This window comes from Gobius niger (assembly GCF_951799975.1).
Source record: "Gobius niger genome assembly, chromosome: 14".
NCBI lineage: Eukaryota > Metazoa > Chordata > Actinopteri > Gobiiformes > Gobiidae > Gobius > Gobius niger.
Genome location: NC_136865.1, coordinates 31,736,297 through 31,761,025, shown reverse-complemented (window position 1 = coordinate 31,761,025; position 24,729 = coordinate 31,736,297). Strand labels below are relative to the sequence as shown.

At 40.8% G+C, this 24,729-nt stretch overlaps 1 protein-coding gene across 1 annotated transcript in view; it reads left to right on the top strand.

Moving 5' to 3' along the window:
• Positions 1 to 22,574, top strand: part of LOC306973752 (unconventional myosin-Ig-like) — a gene marked incomplete at its 3' end in the record, with an annotated part of 481,166 nt that extends 458,592 nt beyond the window's left edge. Inside the window, exons 14-21 of the mRNA XM_079570756.1 lie at positions 5,735 to 5,809; positions 5,884 to 6,016; positions 7,594 to 7,760; positions 11,479 to 11,686; positions 13,249 to 13,472; positions 15,889 to 16,033; positions 19,890 to 19,994; positions 22,428 to 22,574. Of these exons, the coding sequence (XP_079426882.1) occupies positions 5,735 to 5,809; positions 5,884 to 6,016; positions 7,594 to 7,760; positions 11,479 to 11,686; positions 13,249 to 13,472; positions 15,889 to 16,033; positions 19,890 to 19,994; positions 22,428 to 22,574 (1,204 nt within the window). The remainder of the gene's footprint in view (positions 1 to 5,734; positions 5,810 to 5,883; positions 6,017 to 7,593; positions 7,761 to 11,478; positions 11,687 to 13,248; positions 13,473 to 15,888; positions 16,034 to 19,889; positions 19,995 to 22,427) is intronic.
• Positions 22,575 to 24,729: the final 2,155 nt, after the last annotated feature.

The window sequence follows — 24,729 nt, the reverse complement described above, 5'->3', positions numbered from 1 at the left end:
GAGAGGAGAGAGAGGAGGAGAGGGGAGAGGAGGAGAGGAGAGAGGAGAGAGAGGAGAGGAGAGAGAGGAGAGAGAGGAGAGGAGAGAAGAGAGGAGAGAGGGAGGGGAGAGAGGAGAGAGAGGAGAGAGAGGAGAGAGAGAGAGAGAGGAGAGGAGAGAGGAGAGGAGAGGAGAGGAGAGAGGAGAGGAGAGGAGAGGAGAGGAGAGGAGAGAGAGGAGAGAGAGGAGAGGAGAGAGGAGAGGAGAGAGGAGAGGAGAGAGGGAGGGGAGAGAGGAGAGAGAGGAGAGAGGAGAGAGAGGAGAGGAGAGAGGAGAGGGGAGAGGCGAGAGGGAGAGAGAGGAGAGGAGAGAGAGGAGAGAGAGGAGAGAGAGGAGAGAGAGGAGAGAGAGGAGAGGGAGAGAGAGGAGAAGCGACCAATAATACGAGGAAAATGATCCGTGTAGATGAGTTGTGTAGACACTGGCCTATAAGGCTGTAAGCTTTTAGATTTGGGTAAAGCTGAACCGTAGAAATGCACTTGGTTAGGAGGTTTGGTTTTTGGAGGCTAATGGAGCTCCGTGCTGATGCCTGGAGGAGTTTTATCTTTGGTTCGACTGAGGGAAGGGCCGGTCAAATAATAAATAAATAAATAAATAAATAAAAGCTGAGATTGAAACTTTCACATTCTGACCTCTGCTGTTCCATTACGGCTCATAAATATTCCACTTCGACGTCTCCCTGAAGTTCATCTGAAGCATCTGCTCCATCACTGTCTAAATATACTCTGTACTTCTGTGTTCTCCCCCCTCTCTCCCCCCTCTCTCCCCCCTCTCCCCCGTCTCTACCCCCCGTCTGTTCGTACCTCCGCCGTGCGTCCCCTGTTGTCCGGAGTCTGTGGACGCAGCACTTTCAGCAGAAGAACTCTTACATAAACGTCCTCAAAGCACTTCTTTAAACTTTACATCTGCATCTTCTGCATCTTCTGCTCCTCATTAACGAGCGCCGCTTCCTCTTGTGTCACAACTTCACACATTTATCTTCACTTTTACAAACTTCTCGCGTCGCATTTGTGTCGAGAACTTATTGCTTTTACTTCTACACTTTCTGCTCCACTATATTTCCATAAAAAAACGAATAATGTAGCCTCTATGAACAGCAGGTGGCGCTGTGCAGATATGTTCATGTATCGGAAGCTGCAAAGTAATTTTTCCAAGCACTTATTTCAACATATTTGTACTTTCTACTTTCACTTACACCTCATTATTAGGAGAGGAGAGGAGAGAGGAGAGGGAGAGAGAGGAGGAGGAGAGGAGAGAGGAGAGGGAGAGAGAGGAGGAGGAGAGGAGAGGAGAGAGGAGAGGAGAGAGAGAGGAGAGAGGAGAGAGAGAGGAGAGAGGAGAGGGGAGAGGAGAGAGGAGAGGGAGAGAGAGGAGGAGGAGAGGAGAGGAGAGAGGAGAGGAGAGAGAGAGGAGAGAGGAGAGAGAGAGGAGAGAGGGGGAGAGGAGAGAGGGGAGAGGAGAGAGGAGAGGGAGAGAGAGGAGGAGGAGAGGAGAGGAGAGAGGGGAGAGGAGAGAGAGAGGAGAGAGGGGGAGAGGAGAGAGGGGAGAGGAGAGAGGAGAGGGAGAGAGAGGAGGAGGAGAGGAGAGGAGAGAGGGGAGAGGAGAGAGAGAGGAGAGAGGAAGAGAGAGGAGAGAGGGGGAGAGGAGAGAGGGAGAGGAGGAGAGGGGAGGAGAGAGGAGAGAAGGTGGCGCTCATTATTATTTTATTTTTTTAAATTACAAACATTGCAAAAGGATGCCACTAAACTAAAATGTTTGTTGTAGTTCCAACTTACATATTTCTACAGCGTCCCAATTAGCTTGTTGCACAATGTGGCTACGCTAGTTCCTCTGAGCTGAAGCTGTGGGCGCTAGCACTTCCTGTCCGTATTAATTTCCATTAAGATTAGCTTAGACTCGTTCGAATCATCGTATTTCCTACAGATTCTGTGGTGGACGTGAGTTCCTGGTAGATGATCACTTACTTCAGGTTAATGAGATGCTGTACAGTGTAAATATTTCCGTAGAGGAGACGTCTGTGTTTATAAGGATCAGTGAGTTTGTCTTGAAGCTAAAGGCTAACATTAATTTCATTTATATTTTTATTTTATTATAAAATTTGAAATAGTGCCTCAAATATAAACTAATCTGCATGTAAACCATCGTGTCCTACTTTAATTTTTTTATCGCTATATATTTTTACTCCATTTTTTATAGCATGTTAGCCTTTAGCTTCAAGACAAACTATCAATCCTTTATGATCACAGGCGTCTCCTCTGAACTCGTTACATCAAGGTTTGAACACACAGTAAATGATCATCTACCGGGAAACTCACCGTCCACCACGTAATCTTTAGAAAATGTGATTATTATTCCAGGAAAAGAAAACAGACAGGAAGTACTGGCGCTCACGACTTCAGGTCAGAGGAACTAGCATAGCCACACCGTGCAAACAAGCCAATTCTCCACAGTGACGACTTCATAAGCACATTTTGCAACTTACAGCTATACAATGCTATAAATGTTTTGGTGGCCATTTTGAATACTGAACATGTAACAGTATCTCTGCTCTAAATGAAAGACAACTGATCGACAGAGGCATTTTCATCAACTCGTAATCATTTCTCAAAAACACGGCCCCAGAGACGCACGTTTATTTGAAGAAACCAGTGAGTCAGTGTTTAAGATGCTGGAAACGTTAGCGCGCTACCAGTTAGCATTTAGCTTCAGCATGATGGACTAATATTAACAGCTCAGCTCTGCTACTGTGGCATTTCCTCAGTGCTCATAGATGTGAGCCATTGACAGTTGATTGAATCGGTTAGCATGCTACCAGTTAGCAAATGTCACAGTTGCTAATCGGTAGCATGCTAACGCCTTGAGCAGCTTTAACACTGACTCAGACTGAGGCTCTGTTGACATGACAAACTGTAAAAGTCACAGAGAATGGTTTTGTGTTTTCTCTCTTTGATGCGTTCATTTAGTCTTCAGAGTGAAGCAGATCTGGTTTTGCTGGTTTCTGAGGTCGTGTTTTTACTGTTTTCTTCTTGAGCAATGATTACGAGTTCATAAAAATGCCTCTGTCGATCAGTTGTCTTTCATTTGGAGTACAGATGTTGTTACATGTTGTAGTACTGCGTAATGCTGCTTCGGTATTCAAAATGGCCGCCGGAACTGTGCGTGATGTCATTGGAAACGCATGTATACGACCAACCTGCAGGTTCATGAAAGACAAAACAAATTGTGTTCCACCACTTCAGGTACAGGGCCTTTAACCTCTTTCCCACCTTAACTGAGCGCGTTTTCTCTAGGGATGCACCGATACCGATACCAGTATCAGGGATCGGGCCGATACCACATGCTTGTACTCATACTCGTACTCATTCATGAGGTCCCGATACCAGAAACCGATACCATTTGACGTGCGGTCAGCGCAGGTACGAAGCGCACATACGAGGCGCAGCTCTCAGCTGAGGAGAGAAGAAGCAACAAACTCAAATTCTTTAGTGTAAACACAATAATCCACACAGAGCTGACTTTATTACAGACTGCACTCTCTAAACCAGAGTCTGAGCTGGATTTAACCAGAGCTAAACGTCTGCAGTGTCAGAAAATTCAAATTGAAGACATACAGCATGTTTATATTGAGAGATAACGAGCTACAGCAGAACAATGAAGTTACAACAAACACACGAGAAAATCTACAGGAGCTGAAGTAAAGACGAAAAGAGACCATTTAAGGAACATCTCAATACTATTGTTAAGTAAAAACACATAAATGAATAAAGCTCAGGCATTGGGAGCTTTTGGACATGGACTTTTCTGTCTGTGATGGACAGAGACATAAAAATATACAATTATATTGAATGAAAATAAAATAAATAAATAAATGGCATCAGCTCAATTCTTAAATGTGTCGCCGACTTTACTTAAGGAAATGTACATGAGTAAATTAACTAATTACAAACCAATCTGCTGTGAAAGAAGTAAGAACGTTGAAGTAAATGCCTTGTACTCGTATCAGTATTCGGTATTGGCGAGTACTTAAATCAAAGTACTCGTATTGGCTTTAGAAAAAGTGGCATCGGTGCAGCCCTAGTTTTCTCCAGTTTAGTTTTAGTCTAAAAGCTTCTTGACTGGAGAGTTTGGCCAGTGTAGCGTCTCATTTGACCAAAAAAAAAAAAAAAAAATTGAAAAAAAAAAACTGGTCTGTGTCCTCTTGCTCCTCTTTCTCAAATCTCCTCTTCGTTTGGGTCAGACATGTTTGTCCTGCGGCGTCAGGTGACTGGGTCAGGTGACTGTGGTTGACGCACATCTGTCCCGTCCACATCTGTCCAGATGTCGACAGAACAAAAGCAGATTAACCTGAGCCTGTTTCGCTCGACAAATGTGGGACATGAGCGAGAAGCTGCAGAGACTGAGGCTGCGTCCGAAACCATCACATTATCTCCTCTAAGCTCTAACATCAGCAACTGACCTTTAACCTTTCATGGGGTCACCTGTTAGATCTGTGCAGTTCGGGAACTAGAGCTTCAGCAGCATTTGAACAATCCGTCCGTCTTTAAACAGGGGAAAGGGAAGTGACATCACAAACAGCTGTTTTTCTTCTTCTTTAAAGTTATTGGTGGAGCAGGCCAAACAAAAGTGCATGTCGCCCCCTAGTGTACAGTGTCCAACAACAACATAGTGTCCAAACAAAGACATTTAAGGAGAAAAAAATCCAAATGATCCAAACATTTCCCTTTAGTGTTATTTTATTTCAGCAGCTGTTTTTTAAAGCGACAGCAGCAAATGATCCATGTGGCTTAAGTTTCTACTAAATGAAAACAAAAGCATTTAATCTGTTTCCTGAGTTTCCTCTTTAACACTGACATGTGACTGAGCTGTGGGGACGACAAAATGGATTTATCACTTTATAAAGTTTGGCTTGTGCAGAATCTTAATTTATTATTATTATTTTTATTATTAAATGTGCTCCTGTCAATCAACAGTGGTTGTGCATGAATCACTGGAGGGGTGGGGCCAAGGGGGGCTAGCATCAGAGGTCCCTATGCTAAAGTGGCTATGATAGTTAGCATCAGAGGTCCCTATGCTAAAGTGGCTATGATAGTTAGCATCAGAGGTCCCTATGCTAAAGTGGCTATGATAGTTAGCATCAGAGGTCCCTATGCTAAAGTGGCTATGATAGTTAGCATCAGAGGTCCCTATGCTAAAGTGGCTATGATAGTTAGCACCAGAGGTCCCTATGCTAAAGTGGCCATGATAGTTAGCATCAGAGGTCCCTATGCTAAAGTGGCTATGATAGTTAGCACCAGAGGTCCCTATGCTAAAGTGGCTATGATAGTTAGCACCAGAGGTCCCTATGCTAAAGTGGCTATGATAGTTAGCACCAGAGGTCCCTATGCTAAAGTGGCCATGATAGTTAGCATCAGAGGTCCCTATGCTAAAGTGGCTATGATAGTTAACATCGAGGCTCCTCCCCCTAACTCCTTCCTAACTGACAGCACAATTCGGAAGCATCTTGTCATGGCGGATGCTGACGCACATCCGGTTTGGCGTAAGAGCTCTTAGCAATCTGCTCGTTTCGGACGCAGCAACAGTTTCTGAAAGAATCGTACAAATGTTTTTCCTCCTCATCATTGGAAAGTGATTGACAAACCTTCCACACACGTGAGCGAAGCCCGTGCCTCATGCTCTGCTCGTGTCTCTGTCTCAGATATTGCATCGACGGATTCCTGGACAAAAACAAAGACCTGCTGTTCCAGGACTTCAAGCGGCTCATGTTCAGCAGGTGACACACGCTTCATCCATGTGGAACGCGACTCCTCAGGCGTGTTGTGAACCCTCTCTCTCCTCTGTGCACAGCTGTAACGGCGTGCTGCGGCAGATGTGGCCCGACGGTCAGACCAGCATCAACGAGGTCACCAAGCGCCCGCTGACCGCCGCCACGCTCTTCAAGAACTCCATCGTGGCCTTGGTGCAGAAACTGGCCTGTAAGGTCCGTCCACACCCCGGCTCTGAGGACGTCAGCGTTACAGTGGATTCTTACTGGGATCGAATCAAATCTCGCTTCTGTTTTTAGTGCACAGGATCATAGAAAATACAAAGATACAGTCTGAAACATACACCAGCTTAACCCCTTAACTCCCACCTGAACCGAGCACATTTTCTCCAGTTTGGCTTTACCCCAATCCAAAAGCTTCTGGAAAAAAGCTGTGAAAATAGCGACAAAACTGAGACGAAAACAATGATGGAAATGTGAGAAAAAAGTGAGAAAACATTGACAAAAAAGTCATGAAAAATGGATGAAAAAGTGGCAAAAATGTGACAAAAAAATGACAAAAAATGTGACAAAAAAATTACAAAAATGTGACAAAAAATGACAAAAAGTTACAAAAATGGGTTGAATACCCAACAAAAAAATGATGGAAAAAAAAATCTGATGACGTGAGGAAAAAAGATCTCTCGGTTCAGGCGGGAGTTAAGAGGTTAAAGGGGCTAGATGCAAGTTGGCTATTTTATACTCACTACTGCCACCTCAGGTCATACATGTAACTGCACCCTATACATTAAGCTCGTGCTTGATGGCACTTCGGACCCGAATTAACACCTTTCTGAGCGACAGTGCAGGATTTTAGAAGCAGTTTTAGTGAATCGGTCTGGGCTCATTCTACACATTAGGACATGGAGGAACATGTAGGGGAGGAAAATGCTTAATTTTAACACTTTGAAACTCCGTACAGTCCCTTTAAATGTCACAAAAAAGCATTAAATATAAAGTTATTGTAAGATAAAGCCATTGGGCAACAATTTTTCCTCAAAAAACACTAAGATTCTGATCTAAAACACATCCAGCTCCAGTTTGGCTGAACCTGTGTTGTGTCTAATTTGCTTCTGGATGGCAAAATATCCCCTCATTATTTGTTGGTGGTATTAAAAATACAATATTTTGGTATTAAAATGGAATTAAAATGCTGACAGTATTCCCTGCTTTATTACACTACTTTAGCAGGAATTTTATGTTTTTTTTGCATAATAATATTGGGTGCCAGAGTTTCGGTGCTGAAGGGCCAGATTTGGCCCCCGGGCCTGACGTTGCCTAAGGGATTCTTTAATGTCTAATTTCTGCTTGATTTTTTGAGCTTTCAAGTCACAATAACTTGTAATAAATCCTTCCCGTCGTCCCTCTGGGGGTGATACAAGTGTTAAAGGGATGATTGGAGGGTCTTTCATCGCCCCCTGGTGTCTCTGGACAGAAAACCACATTTTGCAACTTCCCTGCCTCCTGGTCAGAGTCACCAAAACACACTAATGGAATCAGAAGAAGCTAACAGGCTAACGGGCAAAGCTAACTGTGGGCTAGCACCACTTAAACAGTATTTACAGCGAAGTCTGAGTGAAACAATGATCTCCTTTGTGTAACTGGATGAACAACATCCCTCTGTCCCTTTGTCTTCTCTGTCAGCGTAGGATTTACTCTCACGGACGATTAATGAGTAAAAACACAACATGTACGACACCTGCAGCGAAAAACACTGTCACTAATATATGAACGCCGCCGTCTTTCCCCGCCAGGAGCCGTACTACGTGCGCTGCATTAAGCCCAACGAGCTGAAGTCTCCGGTGCTGTTCGACGACGCCCGCTGCAGACACCAGGTGGCGTACCTGGGCCTGCTGGAGAACGTGATGGTGCGCAGGGCCGGCTTCGCCTACAGGCAGCCGTACGAGCGCTTCCTGCAGAGGTGAGCCAGACGTTTCGGTGATATTTGCAGGTATAAGATGATGTTTCGGTGATATTTGCAGGTATAAGATGATGTTTCGGTGATATTTGCAGGTAAAAGATGATGTTTCGGTGATATTTGCAGGTATTAGATGTCGTTTCGGTAATATTTTCAGGTATTAGATGATGTTTCGGTGATATTTTTAGGTATAACATGATGTTTCGGTGATATTTGCAGGTAAAAGATGATGTTTCGGTGATATTTGCAGGTTTAAGATGATGTTTCGGTGATGTTTTTAGGTATAACATGATGTTTCGGTGATATTTGCAGGTTTAAGATGATGTTTCGGTGATATTTGCAGGTATAAGATGACGTTTCGGTGATATTATCAGGTATAAGATGATGTTTCGGTGATATTTTCAGATATAAGATGATGTTTCGGTGATATTTTTAGGTATAACATGATGTTTCGGTGATATTTGCAGGTAAAAGATGATGTTTCGGTGATATTTGCAGGTTTAAGATGATGTTTCGGTGATGTTTTTAGGTATAACATGATGTTTCGGTGATATTTGCAGGTTTAAGATGATGTTTCGGTGATATTTGCAGGTTTAAGATGATGTTTCGGTGATATTTGCAGGTATAAGATGATGTTTCGGTGATGTTTGCAGGTATAAGATGATGTTTCGCTGATATTTTCAGGTATAAGATGATGTTTCGGTGATATTTTCAGATATAAGATGATTTTTCGGTGATATTTGCAGGTATAAGATGATGTTTCGGTGATATTTGCAGGTATAAGATGTCGTTTCGGTGATATTTGCAGGTATAAGATGATGTTTCAGTGATATTTGCAGGTATTAGATGTCGTTTCGGTAATATTTTCAGATATAAGATGATGTTTCGGTGATATTTGCAGGTATAAGATGATGTTTCGGTGATATTTGCAGGTATAAGATGATGTTTCGGTGATATTTGCAGGTATAAGATGATGTTTCGGTGATATTTGCAGGTATAAGATGATGTTTCGGTGATATTTGCAGATATAAGATGATGTTTCGGTGATATTTGCAGGTATAAGATGATGTTTCGGTGATATTTGCAGGTATAAGATGACATTTCGGTGATATTTGCAGGTATAAGATGTCGTTTCGGTGATATTTGCAGGTATTAGATGTCGTTTCGGTAATATTTTCAGATATAAGATGATGTTTCGGTGATATTTGCAGGTATAAGATGATGTTTCGGTGATATTTGCAGGTATAAGATGATGTTTCGGTGATATTTGCAGATTTAAGATGACGTTTCGGTGATATTTTCAGGTATAAGATGATGTTTTGGTGATATTTTCAGGTATAAGATGATGTTTCGGTGATATTTGCAGGTATAAGATGATGTTTCGGTGATATTTTCAGGCGAAGATGATGTTTCGGTGATATTTTCAGGTATAAGATGATGTTTCGGTGATATTTGCAGGTTTAAGATGATGTTTCGGTGATATTTTCAGGTATGAGATGATGTTTCGGTGATATTTTCAGGTATAAGATGATGTTTCGGTGATATTTTCAGGTATAAGATGATATTTCGGTGATATTTTCAGGTATAAGATGATGTTTTGGTGATATTTTCAGGTATAAGATGATGTTTCGGTGATATTTTCAGGTATGAGATGATGTTTCGGTGATATTTTCAGGTATAAGATGACGTTTCGGTGATATTTTCAGGTATTAGATGTCGTTTCGGTAATATTTTCAGATATAAGATGATGTTTCGGTGATGTTTTCAGGGATAAGATGATGTTTCAGTGATATTTGCAGGGATAAGATGATGTTTCAGTGATATTTGCAGGGATAAGATGATGTTTCAGTGATATTTGCAGGTATAAGATGACGTTTCGGTGATATTTTCAGGTATAAGATGATGTTTTGGTGATATTTTCAGATATAAGATGATGTTTCCGTGATATTTGCAGGTATAAGATGATGTTTCGGTGATATTTTCAGATATAAGATGACGTTTCGGTGATATTTTCAGGTATAAGATGATGTTTCGGTGATATTTTCAGATATAAGATGACGTTTCGGTGATATTTTCAGGTATAAGATGATGTTTCGGTGATATTTTCAGGTATAAGATGATGTTTCGGTGATATTTTCAGGTATAAGATGATGTTTCGGTGATATTTTCAGATATAAGATGATGTTTTGGTGATATTTGCAGGTGTAAGATGACGTTTCGGTGATATTTTCAGGTATAAGTTGATGTTTCGGTGATATTTTCAGGTATAAGATGATGTTTCGGTGATATTTTCAGGTATAAGATGATGTTTCGGTGATAGTTTCAGATATAAGATGACGTTTCGGTGATATTTTCAGATATAAGATGATGTTTTGGTGATATTTGCAGGTGTAAGATGATGTTTCGGTGATATTTTCAGATATAAGATGACGTTTCGGTGATATTTTCAGGTATAAGATGATGTTTCGGTGATATTTTCAGATATAAGATGACGTTTCGGTGATATTTTCAGGTATAAGATGATGTTTCGGTGATATTTTCAGGTATAAGATGATGTTTCGGTGATATTTTCAGGTATAAGATGATGTTTCGGTGATATTTGCAGGTGTAAGATGACGTTTCGGTGATATTTTCAGGTATAAGTTGATGTTTCGGTGATATTTTCAGGTATAAGATGATTTTTCGGTGATATTTGCAGGTGTAAGATGACGTTTCGGTGATATTTTCAGATATAAGATGATGTTTTGGTGATATTTGCAGGTGTAAGATGACGTTTCGGTGATATTTTCAGGTATAAGTTGATGTTTCGGTGATATTTTCAGGTATAAGATGATGTTTCGGTGATATTTTCAGGTATAAGATGATGTTTCGGTGATAGTTTCAGATATTAGATGACGTTTCGGTGATATTTTCAGGTATAAGATGATGTTTCGGTGATATTTTCAGGTATAAGATGATGTTTCGGTGATATTTTCAGATATAAGATGAAGTTTCCGTGATATTTGCAGGTATAAGATGACGTTTCGGTGATATTTTCAGGTATAAGATGATGTTTCGGTGATATTTTCAGATATAAGATGATGTTTCGGTGATGTTTGCAGGTATAAGATGATGTTTCGGTGACATTTTCAGGTATAAGATGACGTTTCGGTGATATTTTCAGGTATAAGATGACGTTTCGGTGATGTTTGCAGGTATAAGATGATGTTTCGGTGATGTTTGCAGGTATAAGATGATGTTTCGGTGATATTTTTAGGTATAAGATGACGTTTCAGTGATATTTGCAGGTATAGAATGACGTTTCGGTGATATTTTCAGGTATAAGATGACGTTTCGGTGATGTTTGCAGGTATAAGATGATGTTTCGGTGATATTTGCAGGTATAAGATGATGTTTCGGTGATGTTTGCAGGTATAAGATGACGTTTCGGTGATGTTTGCAGGTATAAGATGACGTTTCGGTGATGTTTGCAGGTATAAGATGATGTTTCGGTGATATTTTCAGGTATAAGATGACGTTTCGGTGATGTTTGCAGGTATAAGATGATGTTTCGGTGATATTTTCAGGTATAAGATGATGTTTCGGTGATATTTTCAGGTATAAGATGATGTTTCGGTAATATTTTCAGATATAAGATGACGTTTCGCTGATATTTTCAGGTATAAGATGATGTTTCGGTGATATTTTCAGGTATAGGATGACGTTTCGGTGATGTTTGCAGGTATAAGATGACCTGCGAGTACACGTGGCCGAACCACCTGATGCCCACTGACCAGGAGGCCGTGCGAGCGATCGTGTCTCAGCACGGCTTCGAGGCCGACGTGGACTACGGCCGCTCCAAACTCTTCGTCAGGTCTCCACGCTCGCTCTTCAGCCTGGAGCAGGAGAGGAACCAGCTCATCCCCATCCTCGTGCTGTTCCTGCAGAAGGTACGACCCACAAGCTGAGGCAGGGGCGGACTGGCCATATGTTCATTCTGGAAGAGCACAGAAGGGCCACCGGCTTCTCAATTTTCTCCTCTTATCCCCCGCCTTAACCAAGCTTTACCTAAATCTAAAAGCTTAAAAGAAAAGCATCAAAGTGGCGACGAGGATGAACAAAGAACGTGACAAGGACACACAACAACTGTCCATGGACTACAGATGAAAAATAGCCCTTAGGCAAATTCTGGCATATTTGCATGTATAATGTATATTAATATGCACTGTCCCTATAATAAATCAAAAAAAGCAACGATAAAAAGCCATGAAAAACCAACAAAAAATCCACAAAAACACAACAACTTCAAAGCAACAAAAAAACACAAAAAGTGAAAAAAAAACCATGACAAAAACATGACAAAGCGACGAAAAAAAAGCAATGAAAAACCAACAAAATAGCCATAACAACGTAACAAAAACACAAGGCAGTGACAAATAGACAATACACACAAAAACATAAAAATGTGACAAAAACAAAACAAAAATGTGACAAAAACATAAAAATGTGACAAAAACAACAAAAATGTGACAAAAACATAAAAATGTGACAAAAACAACAAAAATGTGACAAAAACATAAAAATGTGACAAAAACATAAAAATATTACAGAAATCTGACAAAAATCTGACAAAAATCTGACAAAAACATAAAAATATTACAAAAATGTGACAAAAATGTGACAAAATTGTGACAAAATTATGACAAAAATGTGACAAAAACATAAAAATGTGACAAAAATGTGACAAAAACATAAAAATGTGACAAAAACAAAACAAAAATGTGACAAAAACATAAAAATGTGACAAAAACAACAAAAATGTGACAAAAACATAAAAATGTGACAAAAACAACAAAAATGTGACAAAAACATAAAAATGTGACAAAAACATAAAAATATTACAGAAATCTGACAAAAATCTGACAAAAATCTGACAAAAACATAAAAATATTACAAAAATGTGACAAAAATGTGACAAAATTGTGACAAAATTATGACAAAAATGTGACAAAAACATAAAAATGTGACAAAAATGTGACAAAAACATAAAAATGTGACAAAAACAAAACAAAAATGTGACAAAAACATAAAAATATTACAGAAATGTGACAAAAATGTGACAAAAATGTTACAAAAAGTTACAAAAATGTGACAAAAACATAAAAATGTGACAAAAATGTGACAAAAATGTGACAAAAATGTGACAAAAAAATAAAAATGTGACAAAAATGTGACAAAAATGTGACAAAAATGTGACAAAAACATAAAAATGTGACAAAAATGTTACAAAAATGCGGCAACGTGACAAAAAGTTTAAATCACTTTTGCAGGTCTTAGCTTTCAAATCAGGCACTACACTGTTGCTCTTCAATCAAGAAGTGTCGCATTTACGCTAATTTGACCCAGGCTGGTCAGAGTCCAGGTCCGTTTTTCAGTCCCAGTCCGCCCCTGGGCCGCGGGGGCCGTCACTCCCGGGGGGGCCCTGATGATGATGACCGTGTGCGTGTTGCAGGTTTGGCGCGGCGCCTTGGCGAGGATGCGTTGCCGCCGCATGAGGGCGATCTACTGCATCATGCGCTGTTACAAACGCTACAAAGTCAAGGCTCATTTCTGGGAGGTGGAGCGGAGATTCGCCAACGTGCGGAACATGGCGGATTACGGCCGCAGCGTGAAGTGGCCGGCCCCTCCCGCCGCGCTCTGCCGCTTCCACCGCATCACCGTCAACCTGTACAAGAGGTAACGCTCGCCAGGCGCCAGCAGGGGGCGGGGCTATTCTGTGTTTAAAAAGTCTTCACTTGGGTCTTAGAAAACTCTACAAAGAAGCGAATCTTATGGAGATATTGGAACTTTGATATTAACCTCTTAGCTCCCGCCTGAACCGAGAGCATTTTCTCCAGTTCAGCTTTACCCAAATCCTGTAGGCCAGTGTAACGCCTCATTTGAAAGAAAGATCTACAAAACTCATCTAAATGGATCTTTTTCCTCACATCATCAGATTTTTTTTCCATCTTTTTTTTGGGGGGGGGGGTTCAACTCATTTTTGTAACTTTTTAGTCATTTTTTTTTTCTTCATTTTTTTGTCTTTTTTTTGTGTAAATTTTTTGTCCCTTTTTGTCACATTTTTGTCATTTTTTTAATCCATTTTTTGTCATTTTTTCATAATTTTTTGTCATTTTTTTTGTCATTTTTTAGTCCTTTTTTGTTAATTTTTTTGTGCATTTTTTTGTTAATTTTTTTGCCACTTTTTCTTCATTTTTTTGTCCATTTTTGTCAATTTTTCGTAATTTTTTTGTCCTTTCTTGTCAATTTCTTTGTCCATTTTTTTGTTAATTTTTGTCACATTTTTTCGTCATTTTTAGCAATTTTTGTCCGTTTTTTGTCCGTTTTTTTGTCTAAGTTTTCTCACTTTTTTGTCACATTTCCATCATTGTTTTCATCCCAGTTCTGTCACTATTTTCTCACCTTTTTTCCAGAAGCTTTTGGATTGGGGTAAAGCCAAACTGGAGAAAATGTGCTCGGTTCAGGTGGGAGTTAAGTTAATTGACTAGAACCAGAGAATCTCCAAATGTCAAGAAATGTGTGAAAAATGGGGAATAATTCGGGGGAAAATTGGGAGAAATTGTGGCAAAAATTGGGGGAAAAATGGTGGAAATAGGGAAAATATTAGTGATAAAAATGAGCAAAAATTAGAGGAAAAAATTGCAAAAAACGAGAAAGAAATGGGGCAAAAATAAGAAAATAATTGTGAAAAAATAGGGAAAATATTGGGCATTTTTTTGTAAATAAATGGGAACAATAGAGGAAAAAAATAGGGCAAGAATTGGAAAAAAACGGCTATATACATATATATGTTTTTTGATACCTGCTCAGTAGGGGGCACTGTGGTCACGTGTCTTGTGTCCGCAGGTGGTGGGCTCGACAGTAGGAGGCGCTGTGGTCACGTGTGTTGTATCTGCAGGTGGTGGGCTCGTCAGTAGGAGGCGCTGTGGTCACGTGTGTTGTGTCTGCAGGTGGTGGGCTCGACAGTAGGGGGCGCTGTGGTCACGTGTTGCATCTGCAGGTGGTGGGCTCGACAGTAGGGGGCGCTGTGGTCACGTGTGTTGTGTCCGCAGGTGGTGGGCTCGTCAGTAGGGGGCGCTGTGGTCACGTGTGTTGTATCTGCAGGTGGTGGGCTCGTCAGTAGGGGGCACTGTGGTCACGTGTGTTGTGTCTGCAGGTGGTGGGCTCGTCAGTAGGGGGCGCTGTGGTCACGTGTGTTGTGTCCGCAGGTGGTGGGCTCGTCAGTAGGGGGCGCTGTGGTCACGTGTGTTGTGTCCGCAGGTGGTGGGCTCGTCAGTAGGGGGCGCTGTGGTCACGTGTGTTGTGTCTGCAGGTGGTGGGCTCGTCAGTAGGGGGCGCTGTGGTCACGTGTGTTGTGTCTGCAGGTGGTGGGCTCGTCAGTAGGGGGCGCTGTGGTCACGTGTGTTGTGTCTGCAGGTGGTGGGCTCGTCAGTAGGGGGCGCTGTGGTCACGTGTGTTGTATCCGCAGGTGGTGGGCTCGACAGTAGGGGGCGCTGTGGTCACGTGTGTTGTGTCTGCAGGTGGTGGGCTCGTCAGTAGGGGGCGCTGTGGTCACGTGTGTTGTGTCTGCAGGTGGTGGGCTCGACAGTAGGGGGCGCTGTGGTCACGTGTGTTGTGTCTGCAGGTGGTGGGCTCGACAGTAGGGGGCGCTGTGGTCACGTGTGTTGTGTCTGCAGGTGGTGGGCTCGTCAGTAGGGGGCGCTGTGGTCACGTGTGTTGTGTCCGCAGGTGGTGGGCTCGACAGTAGGGGGCGCTGTGGTCACGTGTGTTGTATCTGCAGGTGGTGGGCTCGTCAGTAGGGGGCGCTGTGGTCACGTGTGTTGTATCCGCAGGTGGTGGGCTCGTCAGTAGGGGGCGCTGTGGTCACGTGTGTTGTGTCCGCAGGTGGTGGGCTCGTCAGTAGGGGGCGCTGTGGTCACGTGTGTTGTGTCCGCAGGTGGTGGGCTCGACAGTAGGGGGCGCTGTGGTCACGTGTGTTGTATCTGCAGGTGGTGGGCTCGTCAGTAGGGGGCGCTGTGGTCACGTGTGTTGTATCCGCAGGTGGTGGGCTCGTCAGTAGGGGGCGCTGTGGTCACGTGTGTTGTATCCGCAGGTGGTGGGCTCGTCAGGTGGTGAAGAACATCCCGCCCTCGGACACGCTGGAGGTCCGGGCGAAGGTGGCGGCGTATTCGGCCCTGAGCGGCGAGAGGAAGGACTGGGGGGTGCGGCGCGCCTGGGAGAGGGACTACCTCAGCAACGTAAGACACGGGACAGAACGGTTTTTGCATTTTTTTTTTTACTTTCCAACATTTTCTCAATTTTCTTTTCAAAAATGTCAAAAAAAAAAAAAATGTTTTAAATTCTAACATTTTTACCCCCAAAATGTTTTATTTTATTTGACTTTTTTTTTACTTTTCTAAACTTTTCACAATTTTTTCAAACATTATTATTTTTTTTTTTATTTGACCTCGGAACTCCTGCCTGAACCGAGAGGATCTTTTTCCTCACGTCATCAGATTTTTTTTTCCAGCATTTTTTTGTTGGGTATTCAACTCATTTTTGTAACTTTTTTGTCATTTTTTGTCACATTTTTTCATACATTTTTAATCACATTTTTTATCACATTTTTGTCATTTTTTTTGTCGTTTTTCTTAAATTTTTCGTCAATTTTTTATCACATTTTTGTCATTTTTTGTCAATTTTTTGTCAATTTTTTCATCAATTTTTTCGTCAATTTTTTGGCAATTTTTTGTAATTTTTTTGTTAAATTTTTATCACATTTTTGTCATTTTTTGTCACATTTTTGTCATTTTTTTGGTGTTTTTTTGGTGTTTTTTTGGTGTGGTTTTTTTTGTCAATTTTTTTTCACCTTTTTTGTCAATTTTTTTAAAAAAAATTGTAATTTTTTTGTTAAATTTTTATCACATTTTGGTCATTTTTTGTCAATTTTTTCTTCAATTTTTTCTTCAATTTTTAATCACATTTTTATCACATTTTTTGGTCATTTTTGTCAATTTTTTGTCAATGTTTTATCACTTTTTTGTCACATTTCCATCATTGTTTTCGTCTCAGTTTTGTTGCTATTTTCACACCTTTTTTCCAGAAGCTTTTGGACTGGGGCAAAGCCAAAAAATGTGCTCGGTTCAGGTGGGACTTAAGGGGTTAAAACCTTTCCAAACTGAAAAGCAAATGCCCATATTTGTATCACAGCGTCATCTCGGTCTCACCTTTCCTGCTACACGTGGATCCCAAACATGTCAGTATTTGTGAATGAATGAGCGCGGGAAACAGACATGCTGGAGTCACTTCCTGGATAAACATCAGAAAGAGACTCTGACGGAGTTCAAACTGAGATATTGAGGATGAAACTTGACCTCGCCGTACATTAAACAGCCCGGTCCAGATGAAGGTTCACGTAAATCTCCTGCAGAACAAACATGGAGGCTCTTGTTGAGTCCAGGTCTGTGTAAACAGTGTCTCTAACTGGGTCAGTCCTGCCGGTCGTCTGCTGAATGTAAATAAGATTAAACGATCTATATATATATATTCACGTTCCTCCTCACTCGTGATGTGATGACCCCCCCCGGACCCCGCCCCCCCCCGCCCCCCCCGGCCCCCTCCCTCCTGTTTAAAATAATCTGCCCTTGTTTCGGTGCAAAGGTGGAGCGCAGAACCAGGCTCTGGGCTTCACGTGCCGGAGCTAAGCCCAGGAGGGAATATAGAAAAATGTGAGGCTTCCTTTAAAGCACACGTGAGGGGGGGGGGGGGGGGGGGAGGGGGGAGGAGGGGGGAGGAGGGGGGGGGAGGAGGGGGGAAAGTGGGGCAGAGCGAGGAGCCGGGAAGTTTCACTCTGAAGTGGAGCACCTGGTTTTATTATCGAGGAAAACTTTGGAAGTGATGCGGTAATGGATTAGGATGTTTCAAAGTTTCAAACATGTCAGTATCAAAGTATCAAAGTATCAAAGTATCAAAGTATCAAAGTATCAAAGTATCAAAGTATTAAAGTATCAGAGTATCAAAGTGTCAAAGTATCAAAGTATCAAAGTATCAAAGTATTAAAGTATCAGAGTATCAAAGTGTCAAAGTATCAAAGTGTCAAAGTGTCAAAGTGTCAAAGTGTCAGAGTATCAGAGTATCAAAGTATCAAAGTATCAAAGTATCAAAGTGTCAAAGTGTCAAAGTGTCAAAGTGTCAGAGTATCAGAGTATCAAAGTATCAAAGTATCAAAGTGTCAAAGTATCAAAGTATCAAAGTATCAAAGTGTCAAAGTATCAGAGTATCAGAGTATCAAAGTATCAAAGTGTCAAAGTATCAGAGTATCAGAGTATCAAAGTGTCAAAGTGTCAAAGTATCAAAGTATCAAAGTATCAAAGTGTCAAAGTATCAAAGTATTAAAGTATCAACGTATCAAAATATCAAACTGTCAAAGTATCAAACTATCAAAGTATCAAAGTGTCAAAGTATCAAAGTGTCAGAGTATCAGAGTATCAAAGTATCAAAGTATCAAAGTGTCAAAGTATCAAAGTATCAAAGTATCAAAGTGTCAAAGTATCAGAGTATCAGAGTATCAAAGTATCAAAGTGTCAAAGTATCAGAGTATCAGAGTATCAAAGTGTCAAAGTGTCAAAGTATCAAAGTATCAAAGTATCAAAGTGTCAAAGTATCAAAGTATTAAAGTATCAACGTATCAAAATATCAAACTGTCAAAGTATCAAACTATCAAAGTATCAAAGTGTCAAAGTATCAAAGTATCAAAGTGTGAAACTGTCAAAGTATCAAAGTATCAAAGTATCAAACTATCAAACTATCAAACTATCAAACTATCAAAATATCAGAGTATCAAACTATCAAAGTATCAAACTGTCAAAGTATCAAACTATCAAAGTATCAAACTATCGAAGTATCAGAGTATCAAAGTATCGAAGTATCGAAGTATCAAAGTCAAACTATGGGAGTCCCTCTGCAGCTCACATGGTTTCTATATCGTTTACCTTATAAGGACAAGGTTTCCTGTGAGGTCAAACTACATATACAGTCAGATTTCACATCATCTCTTTATAAAACTATGGAAGTGACATTTTGAAAACAGCATTTATGAAGTTTATCTACTGTGCAAATCTCATGAGAAAATCTGGTACAATCGCTTACGGCGGCCATCTTGTTTCTCAATGACAGACACTCACATGTTTTATTTTCAGACCTATGAAGATAATAACTGTGCCTTGTCTGTGATTGTGACGTCCTCTCCTTTAAAGAGGGGGTGTTCTGCTTTTTGTCAGTCCCATAGCACCAGTCTATATCACACTACAATGATGACAAACCTTCTGTTGGTCTGTAAATGCAGTAAATTAGAATAACTGCCTTGTATAAAATGTCTCTCTCAAAATGGCTGCCGCGAATGTCTTGAAATAGGCCTCTGTCTCTTTAACCTCTTACCACCCGCCTGAACGGATCCTATTTCCTACAGTTTGGCTTTACCCTAATCAAAAAGCTTCTTGGGAAAAAAAGCACCAAAATAGCCACAAAAAATGAGAAGGAACAAGGATGTAAACTCAACAAAAAAATGACAAAAATGTGACAAAAATGTGACAAAAATGAAAAAAGAAAAAAAGAAAAAAAACACATACAAAAGATGACACAACGCAGCAACAACGCGAGGAAAAAGATCAGTTTTGTGGGTCTCAGCTTTCAAATGAGGTGTTACCAAAGAGGACAGAATGCATTTGGTTCAGGCGGGTGGTAAGAGGCTAAGAACCTCTGAGCCTTTAGACACGCCCCCTCCACACGCTGTCTGTGGCATCAGTGGGGAGGGGGTTCTGCTGAGGAGCAGTGGTTGGTTACTCGGCTCGGAGGCGTCTCCAGGAGGTGGGGGCGTTCCTAGGAGGACTCAGGCAAACCTATCCCTAAAATGGCCGCCATCAGAGTTTTTACAGATTACTCAAAACTACGTGAATGTGCCAAGGCAACATTTCAGGCATGGTTTTAATGAGGGAATGACAGAATAACATGATGGAAAGCTTGAAAAAGTCCATTTTGCATAATACCCCCCCTTTGAACGATGTAACCTGTTGTTGGTGAAGTTTCTTGTCTGTAAAGTTGATCTTGTTTTTGCAGAGCAGAGACTGTCCTCAGACCTGCTCCAGCTTCGTCCAACTTTCCAAAGAACTCCGTAACAAGGACGACTTCGGCCGCGTCCTGTTCTCCGGATTCTGCCGGAAGGTACGGCCGACACGTGGGTTTCAGTCACGGACACTGGGATCAAATGCTTAAAATGCTTATTTTTAATGGAAACATATGCAACACATAACCCCACTGAGGGTGAAGACCAATGTGCGAGTAAAGCTCTTCTCTTTGGTCCTCATGGAGCTGACGTCGCTGTAATACCGCCCCCTGGTGGCCGGGGGCGGCTCCAAAAGACACTTTGGAAACAGCGTTCTTTTGTGCACTTTGACCTTCCCGAGCACGGCTTAAAGCCCGGCTCCAAAGAGTTTTAAATTCTCTAAAAATCACTACGACCCATGTGACAACACTGGGCTGAGTGTCATGTTTTAACCACACTACATTAGAAATAAAAAGTGGAAGTCTGAGGCTATGATTGACCGATGGAGCTCTGTGGAGGCTCCGTTTGAAGAGTTTCGTGGCGCTAGGCTAGTGCTAGGCTAGTGCATGTCTATGGTATCAGCTAGCCTGCATTAAAAACAGTGTGAGGCACATCACTTATAACACCAGACTAACCATAGAAATGTCTGTGTCCATAGAATCATTTAAAAGACCTTATATTTGAGCAGCATCAGCTTCGTGGTTGTATAAGCTACGCAGCGGCGGAGTGATCTGCTAGAAAATAGTCCCTGAAAATGCGATCGTTCATGTGATGCAGGTCAGTTTTATTCCAAACATGATTCTATGGACACAGACGTTTATATGGTTAGTCTGGTGTTATACTGTGGAGCGGGTCACACTGTTTTTAATGCAGGCTAGCTGATACCATAGACATGCACTAGCTTTGCACTAGCCTAGCGCCACGAAACTCTTCAACCGTGTGGAGTTTTGTGGTTTGCGCGCACGCCTCACAGCTAGAAGGTCCCGGATTCGATTCCCACCAGGACGGGGCCTTTCTGTGTGGAGTTTGCGTGTTCTCCCCGTATCTGCGTAGGTTTCCTCCCGGTACTCCGGTTTCCCCTACCACTAAAAACATGTACAATAGATTCCCCTCTGGGGCCAGGACTCCCCTGAAAAAGAGATTCTGAATCTCAGTGGGACTATCCTGGTTAAATAAAGGTCAATGAAATAAAATAAAACAAGGGTAGGCAAGTTTTCTTGGCGGAGGGGGCGATTTTCTTTATTGCAAATAGACCGAGGGCCGAAGTCGCTGATTATTGGCCCAAAGTAAAGCACAACACTGGGAACATCACTATCATGAGATAAATGACTTAAAATGGCTTGAATCAAAGTTCTTCTATGTTGAATTTGAGTTGGTTTGAACTAATCAAAGATACAAATGCTAGAGCGCCAATGGAACAAGAATAAAAAAGAAAATAACGACTACTAGAGGTTAAATCTCATCTGAGACCAGACCAAATCTACTCAAACCTCAGATGTAATCTGTTAATTCAAGTAGATTTGTCATTTCTTCCTTAAAACGATCTTTGTCCAGTGCACTATGCCAGTGTTGTACACCTATTTGGGTGTATTGACAGTATTTATACCATTTAACCAATAATGTTAGAGGAATAGGCCACCGTTTTTACATACTAAGATATGTTCTTACCTGACCTTAGCCGAGTTAATATATCCCCGTCTGGTCTTTGTCCGTGCGCTCACACATACGCAGCCTCTCCCACATGTCACATAGCTCCAAAAAAGCTCACGATAGAAGCTACCAAGCTCTTCCACGTGTTCCCTATTTAAATAAAGTTACGTGAAGTGTTTTCATGCGAAGTATATTTACACAGAAATGTAACATGTCGATTTTATAAGCAGATAAAAAGGGGGACTATATTGTGAGGCGTAATGATACGAGGAGTAAAACGTCCGCGCAGTAACTCCTAAAGGTTATTGACGGAAGTGAGCGGGGGAAGTCTTAAGTCTTTACAAAAAATGACAAAAATGTGATAAAAAATGTGACAAAATGTTACAAAAAAATGACAAAAAAAATACAAAAATGTGATAAAAATTTGACAAAATGTTACAAAAATGTGACAAAAAAAAATACAAAAATGTTACAAAAATGTGATAAAAATTTGACAAAAAAATGACAAAAAAATGACAAAAATGTGACAAAAAATTAAAAAAAAAATTAAAAAAAGTTACAAAAATGAGTTGTATACCCGACAAAAAAATGATGGAAAAAAAATCTGATGACGTGAGGAAAAAGATCCTCTCGGTTCATGCGGGAGTTAAGAGGTTAAGAATTATGTAGGCTACTGTTTCTATTTCTCACGGTGTGACCCGAGCAGGGCTCACCAATGCTTTAAGGAACAGGCTTCGTACGAGGAGAACGAGCTCCATGTTGTTTTCACAGACCACAGTTATCTCTTCTCTCTTATATCTATGTTGTTCTCCTCTTGCCCTGATGTGCCGTGAATCTTTGTAATTTGTGGTTTCTAGATGAATATAAAAGTGTAATAATGCTCTTCCCTGTTTTCTGCGCAGATAAACCGCTTCAACAAAAGCACAGACCGAGCGCTGCTGATCACAGATAAATGTGTCTACAAACTGGAGCCCAAGAAGCAGTTCAAGGTCCTGAAGAGGACGGCGCTGCAGACGGTCAGAACATCCTCCCTCCACGTCTCAGTTTGAGCTCAGAGTCAGAGGCTGTGTCCGAATGTCCATCCCAGTCCCTGACCCCTCATTCACTCCACAGAACGACTGTTATGGCACTTTTACAGGCGTTTTATTTGACATTTGAATTAACCCCTTAACTCCCACCTGAACCGGGCACCTTTTCTCCAGTTTGGCTTTACCCCAAATCCAAAAGCTTCTGAAAAAAAGGTCTGAAAATAGCAACAAAACTGAGACGAAAACAATGATGGAAATGTGACAAAAGGTGACAAAACATTTATGAGAAAGAGGCAATAATGTCACAAAAATGTCACAAGAAATTGACAAAAAAATGACAAAAAAATGACAAAAAAATGACAAAAATGTTACAAAATGTGACAAAAATGTGATAAAAATTTGACAAAAAAATTACAAAAAAAGTGACAGAAAATAATAAAAATGTAACAAAAAAAATTCCAAAAATGTGATTAAAAATGACCAAAATGTAACAAAAAAATGACAAAAAAATTGACAAAAATGTGACAAAATGTGACAAATGTGACAGTGTTCTTCTTCTCTTCCTTCTCCTTCTTCTTCTTCTTCTTCTCTTCCTTCTCCTCCTCCTTCTTCTTCTTCTTCTTCTCCTTCTCCTCCTTCCTCTTGTTCTCCTTCTCTTTCTTCTCCTTCTTCTTCTTCTTCTTCTCTTCCTTCTCCTCCTCCTTCTTCTTCTTCTTCTTCTTCTCCTTCTCCTCCTTCCTCTTGTTCTCCTTCTCTTTCTTCTCCTTCTCCTTCTTCTTCCTCTTCTTCTCCTTCTTCTCCCTCTTCTTCTTCTTCTTCTTCTCCTCCTCCTTCTTCTTCTTCTTCTCCTCCTTCTCCTCCTCCTTCTTCTCCCTCTTCTTCTTCTTCTCCTTCTCCTTCTTCTTCTTCTTCTCCTCCTCCTTCTTCTTCTTCTTCTCCTCCTTCTCCTCCTTCTCCTCCTCCTTCTTCTCCCTCTTCTTCTTCTCCTCCTTCTCCTCCTTCTCCTCCTCCTTCTTCTCCCTCTTCTTCTTCTTCTCCTTCTCCTCCTTCTCCTCCTTCCTCTTCTTCTTCCTCTTCTTCTTCTTCTTCCTCTCCTGTTTCTGGGTCAGGCCTGTCGTCTGCGGCTCCTCCACGTGACGCCGAGTCCTTTCTCTCACCTCCGCGGAACATAATCCTCATCCCCGGCTTTAAATTCGCAGCTTTCCGACGTAAACGCCGCTAATCCACATGTTTTAGACAAATGAATTCCCCAAAGCCGGGCCTGAGGCGGAGCGGGCGGGAATGTGACCCGCGGGGGGGGGGAGGGGGGGCTCTCAGTCGCCCAGGAGGTTTGCATCGCAGCGTGGTCACCGACATGACCCGGGCGGCGTGAAGCGTTACCGTGGATACGAGTTTGGTCTGTCCTGACATCGTCTCAAACCGCGCCTCTGAACATTCACTGAATAACTTTGGCCAGGCTGACGGACGCTTAAATTAGCCGGTAGCTAATTTAAATAAAGTAAAAAAAAAAAGATAAAGATGAAAAGCACATAAAAAAAGTAGAACAAACAAAATAAAAATAAATAAATTAGCCGATAGCTAATTTAAATAAATAAATATAAATAAATAAAGTAAAAAAATAAAGTAAAACATAAAAGAAGTAAAACAAATAAAGAAAATGTGAAAAAAAATAAGTAAAAAAAAATGAAGTAAAAAAAATGAAATAAAGTAAGAAAAATAATAAAGTAAAAAAATACGTAAAAAAACAAAATAAAAATAAATAAATTAGCCGATAGCTAGTTTAAATAAAGAAAAAAAATATATAAAGTAAAAAAAAAAATGAAGTAAAACAAATAAAACAAAAAAGTATGAAAAATAATAAAGTAAAAAAAATAAAGTAAAAAAAAATGAAGTAAAACAAATAAAGTAAGAAAAAAAAAATAAAGTAAAAAAAAATAAAGTAAAAAAAATAAAGTAAAAAAAAATGAAGTAAAACAAATAAAATAAAGTAAGAAAAATAATTAAGTAAAAAAAAAAAAGTAAAAATAAATAAATAAATAAATAAAAATAAATAAATTAGCCGCTAAACCTTTGCAGCCCCTGTGTCTTTGTGACGTGTTCAGACGATGTTATCACCGCGTTCAGACCCAATGGAAGCCTGTGCACGTTGAATACGAGGGGTCCCAAGATTGACCCC